The 12669-nt window shown below is 43.2% G+C and overlaps 1 protein-coding gene across 10 annotated transcripts in view; it reads right to left on the bottom strand.

Moving 5' to 3' along the window:
* EBF1 (EBF transcription factor 1) overlaps positions 1–12669 on the bottom strand; it is a gene marked incomplete at both ends in the record, with an annotated part of 260911 nt that overhangs the window by 233909 nt on the left and 14333 nt on the right. For 9 of the 10 annotated variants that reach the window (XM_079542503.1, XM_079542504.1, XM_079542500.1 and 6 more), the window contains one exon: positions 9646–9714. The exons of the other annotated variant lie outside the window; for it this stretch is intronic. In XM_079542503.1, coding sequence (XP_079398629.1) covers positions 9646–9714 — 69 coding nt within the window. The remainder of the gene's footprint in view (positions 1–9645; positions 9715–12669) is intronic. 10 annotated transcript variants of the gene reach the window in all.

Raw genomic sequence — 12669 nt, 5'->3', positions numbered from 1 at the left:
GCCACTTTACGACACTGCAAATATTAACGAAGAGCGTGCTATTCTTTCAAGTGCGGGTGGCTGCGAGTGTCAACAAGGCTGACTGTTATGTAGCAACTGCAAGAATTAATCAGGGAAAATAGGTGTCTCAATTACAATTATCATACTGAAAACTCGAATTTATGAATGCCCAGCCAACTTCGAAGGCATTTATTAGAAAAACTCCGATGACTCGGAAAGTATTAATGCACTAATGACGCATTAGGGCATGATGTATTAATGTTCTTGTAATTTCTGACAAATTAAGTTACCACTGTCACAGCAGGGCAACCCTTTGGAAAACAAAAGAGAAGTTCCTCTCTCCTGTCATGCAGGATACAACAGACAACAATTTGTGTACACATAATGGGGTTTAACAAAGAGATTTCCTCTTACACCACGGTACGTTCTATTATTCTGCTTTCCAGAATGTCAGAGCTATTACTGAGCTCACTGTGCTTTGCCTGCTCAGCCCCTTAGGCACCGACCACCTCTCACGACACCGCTGTGCAGCCCCAGCCTCAGAAACAAATTCCAGGGCAGGCTTGTGTCTGCAGCCACATCTCGGCTCATGCAGGACCACGCAAGCAATGCAGAGGCACAAGGAGCAGGCTGGAGGAGATGCTAACATCAGGTCTTAATAGCTCTGAGTGTGGCTAATTTTCTTCTTCTTTTAGAGCAAAGAACTTTATAATGAATACAGAATACATTTTTCCTCTTCTTATGTCATCCTTCTACAAAATCTGAGCTAGGTAAAGTGGTTTTTAACATCCACTTATCAAAGTGACTTAACATCTGGGAAGGCAGCCAATGGTTATGTAGCGATGCAGATGCCAAAAAATCCAACTGAAAGATCGTATTCAGAGAGATTACAGAGAAGACCTGACTCGACTGGGTGGAAGTGGATGGTTATCCTGGTCAGGGAAGCCTGAGAAACTGAAAAACCTTGAAGAGAATTACGGAAAATGATTACATTTTGAACGCAGTTTCCTTTTAACCAACTGTGTTCTGTACCAAGATCTTCTTCTAAAGGCAGATTCTGCAGGTGATAGATGAACAGTTTGTCAAAGTCCAAAAAAAAAAAGAGGAACAGAAAGTGATATTCTGTTCCTGGCAGTTGTTGAGACAGCACTGACAAGAGGGAAATCCATTTTTACTCCTAGACACTCACAGCGGGATACTAGTTCTTCCTAACATTTTCTTTATGTAATATTAAGACTTTCCAGGATCACAGTCATGTCACTTTCTGCTTGCCTTTTTTTTTTTTTTTAATATTAAAAAAAAAGTTAATCTTCAAAAAATGATATAAACATCAAATGATGCAATTAGCTGAAACAGTTTGCTATTCCAATGAAAAAGTCAAGGTGAGAGAAGAGCCAAGAACACCTGATTGTACAGCAGGCTTTGGGACCCTATGGCACTGCGGCATTGCAGCATCACCTTTTTTTTTTTAACCCCATTTTTCATCTCTTTCTGGCCAAGTACGGCACTGGAAGAGTTAAAGAAAACAATAAAAGAACAACTGAGTGTACAGGGTAGGATTTACTGGCATTTACTTTTAATCTATGGTCCTTTGCTCTGTGGCTTATCAGCCCTATGTCAGCCCTTTTTCCTCCTTTATATTTCACGAGGGGACCCACATGCTGGTACTGAGAGACAGAGCCCAAGTGTCTGTAAGCTTTTTGTCAGGTAAAAAGAGGAGAAAAAGGAAAGGAACAAGAGGAAAAGCAAAGCTAAGAGGCATCTATTAGATGTCACTAGGCTTTTGTATTCATGTCAATGATTCAGGATTAGAGTATTTGAAATAATCTTATTGAGAGAACTCAAAAGCCCCACAGAGGGAAAGCCTCCTCCTGAGCATATGGCAGAGCAGTGGACAATATCTTATTAAGGATGTGTTAGCTAACACCATTACTTTTTATATTACATTACAGAACTATTGTGCCTCAGCCGGTTAGCAAGATGCAGTAGTTGAGGAATGCCACTTTGGACATCACTGCGTCGGCACAAAGCTGGACTAAACCCAGCTGCCTCCTGCTGGGGGCTGCCCCCACACCACACAGTGAAACCAGGTCCCAAAATGCCAGCACACAGCCACCCTCCCCACCGCTCCCCTGAGCCATCCCACAGCCACACAGAGCGCCGGGCAGCTCCTGCAGGAGCTCCAAGCAACAAGCCCAGCCCGCTGCCAAGCTCGGCTGCTTGTCAGATTAAGGGAATTTGATTTTGTTAGAGAGAATGCTGTGAGTCTGGAAAAAAAAAAAAAAAAAAAATCTTTCTTCTTCTCTTGGACAAAAGCTTGTAATTGGAGAAATAGGTCTTTTTAAAGCTATCTTCATCTGCCTACACCTTTAGAGGCAGCAAGAAACCAAAGACAAAACAACACTGTTCATAGCACTTCAATGGCTGCACTGAAAGGCTCTATATCTGGGTCACCTTACTGCTGTCCGGTATGTAATTTCAGTGACTTGTAATAAAGCCTTTTAATAACTAATTTCGTACAAATCACACATTAACAGCACCAGAAAACTTGTTTTCACATTTCTTATTTCCAAACACTGTTTTTAAAAAGTGGGCACAAATTATTCGTTCTGCTTAAGAAAACATCCAAAATACGGTCCTTAGCAAAAAAAAAGTAAACACTCATTTGATACAGTAATATATTCTGATGACAAACTACCTATGCAAAGTTGCTAATGGGACACACTGGGAACTTTGTATGGTTTTTCTGTACTTTTCCAGAACTGTTACAGAAAAAACAACACGATGCTACAGGGAAAGATAGAATTCATACCAGTATTTACCATTACTGCTACAGGGACTGGCTGCTCTCTGAGGACAGCATTAATCCATTTCTAGAAAGTTATCTGAGTCACGATTCACACAGCAACCTGTGATTACTTCTTCCTCTCTTTTAGCTTTATTAGTTAGCTGACGTATTAAATTATTTACTTCCAGCAGCAGAAGTGAATTTGAATTTGGTGTAGTTATTTTGGTAATGTGACCAATTACTTGTAAGAATACATTTCAGTGGCAGAGATGCAAAAACGTCTGACTGCTCACAGGAACAGAGCTACTGATGCACCTAAACTTTGGGGGAACAGAGCCTGGGTTTGGTTCTCACTCGCTAAACACCACAGTAGATGTCAGATACACGTTTCACATTCAGAACAATTTAAGATAACCTGCATTAAAGCTGAGGATGATCTTTGCAAATACCCTCTCCTATTGCTTTTACTATTAGTCATGTGTGTCTCCATTGCAACAGCAAATGCAGAAATAAATCAGGTGTTGAGATGGGACAGCAAATTTATCCACACCTGAAACATGTGTACACGCACGTAAGAAAAATCCCATACTTCCTCCCCAAAAAGATCCCCGCTCTTGATAAACAGAAAACCTGACCCTGAGCCGAATGGCATGGGATAGAGCAGCAAGTCCAAAACATCCCACAGGCATTTAGATCACTTCTCTGGACTGTGGGGTGAGAGCTAAAGGTGAGAGTCACATCCAAAAGCAACGGAATGGTCTGATCATCAGCTTCCCTGATCCTCAGAAATTCAGTGCAAGCCTAAATATTTTAGCTGTCCACAGGAAAAGCTCAAATTGAATATTTAAGCTGCATCATAAGAGCCACTTCAGACATGGACTCATCTGCCTGCCTGGAAACAGCACCATGCAACAGAAGCCTCTGCAATGATATTTAACAGTAATAAGCAGGCAGAAGATCACTGTGAAATAAAGCCCACAATGCTGATTGCAGATTCAAAAGACATCACAGAGAGAACAAGCAACTATTAGAATAGTGTGAAATGTTTGCAGTGAAACTCAAAACCACATAAAACTTGCCTGCTTTGGGGTTTTATAACAAACTGAAAACTCAGAACAGGTTTTCTGAGAAATTCACAAACCTCCCGAAGTGGAGCTGAGAACAAATTAAGGTTTTGCATAATAGATTTCAAATTATATAAAAATTCTAATACTTGGAGTGGGGAAGAGAAATCAAGCAAACAATAAGAGGGAGCTGTTTTGACCCTGACCAAGTTCACTTAACCCCAGGAGCAAAATAAATGAATTTTGGAGCAGCAATTATGTGCCAACCCACACAGACTGAAACCAAGAGATTTTTGCAAGCACCCTTGCAAAGTTATCCCTAGCTCTGCTGTTTCCCTCACCAGGAAGAGGACGGACACCACATGCATTAGGAGCCCTTGTAGAGGGGTGAGCATTTCGTTCTGATTCCCTGCGTGAGAAGCATTTACAGATCATTCTCCCATTTATCTCACGGAGGCTCAAAGTGCCTTTGGCTGCCTAAGTCATGTGGTTAATGTTTAGGGTAATGCTTTTCAGATGCATCAATCACAACCAAATCCTAGAGGATGTTTGTTGGCGGCCCTCCCCTCTCAGCAATGCGTGGCTTCACAAGCTCCAGGCGCCGAGGGAAATACTGGAGGCCAATTTCTGTCCATCCTATCACCCTACATAGGGACCCGAGGGGTTCACCAGCACAGATAGAGGACACTAAGGTGGGATGTGACCCCTAGATTCCTGCAGCCTCATTCCTGGGGAGGAGCAGGACAGCAGCGCCTGCCCCACAGAGAGTCAGGTCAACTGGGCACGGAAAGCTGCTGCACAACACGCTGACCACCACACATCCTCTCAACAAATGTCTTTGTGTGGAGGATGCAGTCAGGGAAATGCAGCCCAGTGTGTCACTTTTCCTCTCGCCTCCTGTTTAGGATGAAAAGATGATCAGGCCTGTAAAATGTGATCCACTGCATGACGACTTGTAAAGCAGTAAAATGGAGATACTGAAAGTCATTCGCGCCTCTTTTCATGCCGTTGCACAGTAAAGTCCTGCCCACAAACATAAAATGTTTCAGGTTGGGATCTGAAAGATCTCAAAACCATCTGCAGGAAAGCTGGCTCCCTCAGCAGCCACAGCACATGGAAGTGCTGGGGAGTGCAAGCAGCGCAGCTGAGCATCCTTATGGCAGGTGTTGAATTGCACAGGTCTTTCAAATGCGTGCAGCAGGCCATGCATTAAAACGCACCTGATAAACTTCCAAAAGTATCACAGCCTCCAGCTCAGAAGTTCCCACCTGTGCTTCACTGACAAGAGTTCTGATAGCGCTGCAAATGCATCGGTCACTCCTCTGAAGTCAGAGGGAGACTTGTTCCTCAGACACAGCACCCAGACTGTCACATGAAGAGCATCGGTGCTTTGCTAGAGCAGGGCCAGTGCCCCTCATCATGCCATTCTGGGGCACACAGCCCCCCGGGGAACACAAAGCTGTGTGGAGGCTCATGGCACCCTACAGCTCCTCACATGGAGCGAAGGGCAGCGCTGAGCTCTGCTGTGGCAGCAACAGGGCTGGATGGAATGGCACAGAGCTGTGTCAGGGGAGGGGCAGGTAGGAGTAAGGGAAAGGTTCTGCACCAGAGGGCAGTGGGCATGGAACGGGCTGCACAGGGCAGTGGGGACGGCTCTGAGCTGCTGGAGATGAATGAGCATTTAGGCAATGCTCTCAAGACACAGGGTTTGGGTTTGGGGAGGTTCTGTGTGGAGCCAGGGTCTTTTGGGTCCCTTCCAACTCGGGATATCCTGTGATCCCACATGCTGACATGAGGGCATGTGTCCAAAGGAAAGACAGTTGTGAGGTTCCTGAAGTAGGTCTCATCCATACCAATAAATATCAGCAAAACTCATTTCAGGTCACCAGCTAAAGTCTATTCATGTACATCAGGAAAAAGCAGAATGTGGGATGAGCAACAGTTGCCACATGGGCAGTTTGCAGCACCTTGTCCCTCCATCCCCTTGTCCCTACACAGGGTACAGGGTTTAGGATTGTGGGCAGAGCACGATCCTCGATGCTGAGACTTTTCTGCCACTATATTTGGGGCTGCAGTGCTTATTTCTATTTTATCAGTCAATAGGACTCCTGTCTACTGGATCCAGCCATAAAAGGTAAGGAATCCCCCACAGGCACGGGTAGCACCACTAAATACTGGTCCCCATAGTGGTAAATTGGGTTTAAGAGTTCGGAGCAGAACAGAGAGAGAAGAGCCTCTTTCCTGAACCAAGGAAGAATATAAAGCCCCACTTTCTCCCCTATGTGACTTTTGTCATTATCATCTTTTCTGATTCTTACAAAGCAAACCTAATTAGGAAGCTCTCTCATTAGTCTTCTAGAAAAATTAGCACAGCTTATGCTAATTACTTCTGTAAAATTTAATAAACTCGTTGAAATGGGAATAGTCTAATGAGGTTTTATTTATTGAACTAAGATAACTGTAAGGAAAAAGGTTAGGACACTGGGATATCCAGAGTGGTAATAAAACTACAATTTATTCAATTTCTTCACAGAAATTTTATTGCAAACCTTTTAAATTCAAATACAAGTTACTATTTGAATGCTAAATCAATCTAGAATTTAATTTAATAACAGGAAGTGCTCTGTGTTTTCTTCAAGTATGATTACAATACAGCCCTGCTACTGTACTTGTAGAAGGAATTGTGCATTTGTACTGTGACAATAATATCCCTTTTAAAATGAGTTCCTGTTCATCAGAGCTTCATCTGAACACATGTAACCGGATTAGTGATAAAATATACAGGCTATGCTAAGATGATTCAGAAATACACAGGTTTCCAAGAAACTTCCTTGAAATGACTGCTCTATAAGCAGAAGAGATTTTGTTCTCCAGAGAAAACTGAGATCCCTCTACAAGTACGAATTTCTTTCGGTCCCTTTCACTGCTATATCCGCTGATACTATAATAGGGCAAACTATAAAGCAGTTCTACAAAGGATAAAGTCATATCCTGTTTCAAACGCAACAACGGATTATTATTTTTTAAATCCTGCATTTTGATTAAATAAAAATGTGCGACTTACTTTTCATATACATCTAGGATTTGAAAAAGAGCACAACACATGTAACTTTGAAGTTGACAAAGAGCCTCTTTGCCAAGTTAGCTAAACCACCACAAAGACCGAGCCCTCTCTATCCCGAGTTTCTCCGGCCTCATCAAAGAGAATTAATCAATCCAAAACAGTATTCCAGCATGGAAGAAGAGGATAGCATTTCCATTTAAGTACATATGTCAAAAATCCCATAGATGGATTCTACATTAAATTCTATGTTAGGTCAGAGTCTGAGGATTGGTAGGATTTGATGCGAGAGTTAGATTAAATCCATAGGCAAGGCTTTATCAGACTGTAAGGCATGTGGGAGTGCTTTAGCCCAAATGGCAAATGAGTTCTGTAAGCTCACAGGCAAATAGAAATAGCTAAATATGGCTTAGCGTATCAATTGACATAATAGTTTAAAATTGTGTGCATGCAGAAGTGACAATGGAGTACAACTAAACACATGTGCTGACTCGTGCAGGCGCTTTAGCGCTTAACGGACTCGTTTTAAGGTAAAAAGGCCCCACATAGCTCGTTTCATCCTTTCCAAACCAAAAGGGGGAAAAAATGAATAGGATAAATGTCACAAGAAGCATCGCTAAAGCCACTGACTGTATAAAGCACGTACTTATTTGGCCTAAATTGTTTGAACTAGCCCCGGCCAAGAAAAGGTTTTAAGTACCCTACTGGGACAGATGCAAAGCGGCGACAATAGAAGCCACACTAATGCAATCCAGGTAACACAATCCTGTTTCAAAAACACAGGGAGGGCTAATTACAGTACTGCTGAGTCAAATTTCTTATACCATTGCAACCCACAGGAACAGGTCAAAATCAAATGTTATTCAAACCACAGTCATATCAACCTTCTGTATCAAAGTCACAATTTAAAACCAAGTGAAGAACTTAAAAGCTTAACCCATTCACAAGCCAAATGTGTTGTAGTGCAGGGGGGAGGAAGGCAAGGTTTGGATGATGAGCTGTGAATTGTATTCAACTTGTGTTTTAAATATAGTCTTCAGAATTGGTATCTTTTGCATAAATGTATGTAAATAGTGATAAATTGATCACCGTTACAAAGTTAAATCTGTGTTTTCATGTAACAGTTTCCCTCATTTTCTAAGAAGCACGTAGCAGACAGCATCTCTGGCTTTCATAATTTAAAGTGATTTGCAACTAGCAGTTTTGCATACTAGATAGTTAAACAAAATATTTCCGTAAACCTGCCATTAGCATCTTAACATCTCACTTTCCAGTACAATGAAAAATTCATGTGAATTTTGTAGCTTTCATGTCACTCAAAATGCCGCCCTAACACCATGTTTATAGTGTTCAACTCAGCAGCATGCTTATAAAACACATCTCTATACAGATTTCACTGGGTTTTTTCCCCCCCTTTCCCAGCCCTACTTAATGCTCACAGAAGATGGAAATACGCCTAGTTAAAATAGGTAGATATATCTTCTGAGGCTTAAACATTCTCAGGATTACTGATTACAGCTAATCAAAACACCCGCCATAAGCTTCCAATATATGCACTTTCTTAAGAAATTCAAGCAAGAACTATAAATCTGACAGCCTGCAGAAGCACAGTGCCTGGCCAGGCTCTGCTATCCCCATCCCTCCCGCATGGCGCTCCGCACACAAAACGCCGTCACCTTTTCTTTTATAACAAACACCCAGACTGGCACAGAAGGTACTTTGAAGCTAATACAGCAAACATGAGCTCAGACAATAATGCTAGGAGAAGCACACCGCTCTACACTCGCTCCCATATGCACAGACAGCTTCCCTTCAGGGTCCCTGCACGCCCAGATTAGTGCAGTGGTATTGCTTTCCCCAGCTGATGACAGACAGATTCAGTACTTCATGGCCATTTAACTCTCATAGAGTAATGCTGCATAATAACCTGGTTATTACACGTGGCTTTGTACAATGAATTTTGACGATTAAAATGTAAAAATGACTGTTTGGTACCATTTTGCATAATTTGCAAGCACAGAAACTATCCATGGCTCAGAGCAACTAAAATAGATGCATTGCACAACAGTGATTTAGTTGGTGATGTCAGATTAGCAATATGGATCTGTTTAAAAGCACAATAATTAAGACAGGCAAAAATGAATTAATCAACTGACAATACAGTCAAAATAGTATTCCAACCAAAGAAAATAACAGGGGAAAAAACCCTTAGTTTGCAGATCTATTTTTTTTAACTGTTTTTATGCATAAATAAAATCCTTAAAATGTAGATGGATTGCATCCAACAGAACTACTGTAGCTAAAAGTGATAATGATTCAAACATTTTTCAAATAAAAGTTAAATATTTATAAGCACCCAACCACATTTCATAAATCACAAACTATTATTATTTTATTCCTGAAGCTTCCCTGGCACAGCATGCGAATTGAGCCACAGAAAGTCAGAAAGAAAAATCTCCTCTTTATGCACATGAATCAGTCTGCAAGCACGGGAGCCCTCCAACGAGCAGGTCGCTCCGTTAGCCTCCATATGGCCCTGCCACGGCGATCGCAGTTGCAAAGCACAACTAATTTGGTATCAAAAACAAAATTTCATCCGCATCTACTCCTAATTCTTCCCCATTAGCAAGACAGGGCAGGTGTTTCGTTATAATGAGGAAGGGAAAGAAAAGAAAAAAAAAAAAGGAAAAAAAAACAGAAAGAAAATCGAAGGAAACAATAGCAGTCCTTACCTGTCAATTATCACTGGATCTGATGGAGTCTCATTTCTGTTGCCACAGCTTTTCTTGTCACAACAGCGGCTGCAGAGCAAAAGTGTAAGGATTTAGTGCGACCATTACACTGTAAAATCATCATTACGAACACGGCGGGTTCAAATTGCTGGCTAGAGTTACCGCGCCGTCCCTGCCTGCAAATCAGTCAAATACAGTGGGTCACATATGGGTTAATTACTATGTTTAACTTCTTGCACAGCTGGTTAGCAATGGAAAATACAAAAAGAGAGGGGTTTTGCCCCCTTTGCAAATAATAATTCAAGGATCATACGACACAGAGAGACCTGCCTATTTGTGGTCTCTTTTCCAAAGGATTTAGTAGTTGTCCCATTTATGTGTGCACACAGAACCAGTTTTTTCTTCCCTGAACACAGATTTTAACGTTTGCTTGGTGCTTCCATTACGTGGCCGCACAGTACTCCTGCTTTTACAGAGCTGAAGCCTCCCCCCGACATCCAGAAGTGTAATGATTCTCCTTCTAAGAAATATAATTGTTAAGAGCGGAGCTAAAATGCAAACACCACTGGCTTTTTATAGGGGAGCATGCCTGTTTCCCATTTTTCTGAGCACACGGATGACTGCTTGTGCTGGTGGAGCACCATGGGTTGGGTACAGAGCTGGAGCATGTAGCACCAGCTCCATCTGCCAAAGCCCTGCTCCATCACTGGCGGCAGGCTCGGGTTTTAAGCTAAGGGAGCTTGTTGTTTGCACGGAGATGTTGAGTCGTTGTTTGGGATAAGCCCTTGTCTGAAAGGGGTACGGCAATTGGAGCTTGGCTCATGCAGGAACCCACTGGGTGAAGCCCAGGAAACTCCCACAGGGCCACAGAGGGCAGGGAACCACAGCATGGGGACCCCCATGGGGATGGCACCAATTAACAGGGCATGGGGTCACTCTCCTGGCTCTCCCAGGCCAGATCCAGGCACACCTTGCCATTATCAAACATCTTGTTGAACCTCAGCCACAGCTTTGCAGAGCACCATGCTCACTCCAGGCAGTATCCAGGGACCTGACTGCTCACCCTCCCGTGCCAATGGACTATTTTCCTTTCCCTGGAAGGTGGAAGAACACGGGAGCAGTAAGAAGCCCTCAGAAGTGCCATGCTATATAAATAGCCCTGTTGGGAGCATGACAAAGGTCCTCTTGTGCTGCTGAACAATAGAGTGAATAATATACAGTTACCCACCAAGATTAGCAATAAAGCAACTAACCACACTAAAGATAACAAAAAAAAAAAAAAGGGGAGGGGGGGGACGGGGACCTTTTACAAAAACAGCCTGTTTAAACATGGTCTCAAAAAAAATAATAAATTTTTGTTTTCAAAGAGAGGAAAATACATAATTCTTTTCACCGCAGAAGGCTTCAAGGCAACTATTCAGGACTGAAACTTCTCTCAGTTCACACATGTGCGGTATCTTCATTTCGGTGGAAGTTACATTGTTTAGGGACTGCCAAAAAAAACTGCTTAATTTTACAGCACAATACCACAATTGATCCACGAAAATAAATGCAAGAGCCTTGGCACCCAGAAAGCATTAAAATTTAGGAAGGAATAAAATATGCTGTAGGTAAATAGTCATGTGGACGTTCGGGGGGCTTTTTTGCCTATAAAAGGACTTGTCATTGGAGTGCAGCGAGAATGTGTGGGGTGAGAAAATTTACCCACAAACAAGGCAATAAAAACTGCTAATCATTTTTAAATGATTAAAATGTAATTAGAAACAGAGTTGGCACAAGTTAAGACAATGCAGTTCTTGTGACTGAAGTGAATCAGGGCTAGTCCTGACATTCTCCCAGCAGACTGCAGGGACAGAAATTGCCACACTCACTCAGGCGAGCAAAGGTTCCCAGGCTCCCCACTGCACTGGGCGGCCCCCAGCATCCCCAGCACCTTCCTGCTACAGCTACTCCAGCCCCAAGCAGGAGAGGTGCATGCCGACTGCCAGGGATGGTCCAGTATGGATAGCACAGCCATGGGGCTGCTCATGGGGTGGCCCTCTTGCGTGGCTCAGGTGTCCTGAGATGATGCCCCCATAGACCTGAGCCATAGCAAGAAATCAAACTTTCGTTTGCCTTTTTCTTTTTCTTTTTGTTATTCTTCATTCTTTTTCTCCCTCACAAGCAGAATTGGAGGCCTCATCCACCCTCATTTTTCTACGCAGACAATCATGGCATCACACCAACCCTGAGTTTTAGATCGCTCCTCATGGTAAAAGAAGCATTCAAACTTGCTTCGAAAGCTTTGACTTTTAGCATCTACTGAACACATGGAGAGAAAAAAAAAAAAAAAAAAAAAAAAAAAAAAAAAAGTGCCTAAACATTCAGCGCCTTTCCCTGAAGGAATTCAAGAAGTCCCAGGAGTTTCTCTGAGTCACTGAGAAGCCCTCAGCTCCCTGCGTGCAGGGATTGATGCCAAGTGCCAGCTCCTGGCTGGCCCTGTGGGGTGTCCCCCCCAGGCAGGACAGGGAGCCAGAGCTCAGGCACAGTGTCTTTAGGAATCAGATTATGTCTGATCTAAAGCAGTTTGAGAGAGGGAAAACTAAAAACAAGGGGGGAAAAAATCTGCAAAAAATGATTTGGCTCGGGGTTTGCTTGGTTTGTTTTTAAAGCAAATAGCCCTCAATAGCAACGCAGGCCCTTGCCATGATGCACCGACATGGGTTTTCCCCATTCCTGCCTCCACCTTCCTCACACCATCCCCATCGTGCCTCTTTGCAGACCTCCATCCCCTGGCCACCACTGCTCCCTGCTTTTGTCACTGCTTTTGTCCTCACCCTTCTCCCCACTGAAGCATCTCTGTCCCCATCACGGACACATCCATGGCCCCACCACACCATCCTGCACCCCAAAACCCTCCCTCTCCCTAACCCAGCGCAGCAGGCCAGGAGCATCACAGGCCAGAGGAGCCCTGCTTTGTGTATCCACGCACTCAGGCTTTCTGCAGGGACAATGAACAATGAGAAATTACGGGGCGATGGCACA

Source organism: Tetrao urogallus, assembly GCF_951394365.1.
Source record: "Tetrao urogallus genome assembly, chromosome: 14".
In the NCBI taxonomy this organism is placed as follows: Eukaryota; Metazoa; Chordata; class Aves; order Galliformes; family Phasianidae; genus Tetrao; species Tetrao urogallus.
The sequence above is the reverse complement of the archived record's forward strand: the minus strand, read 5'-3'. Positions and strand labels throughout refer to the sequence as shown.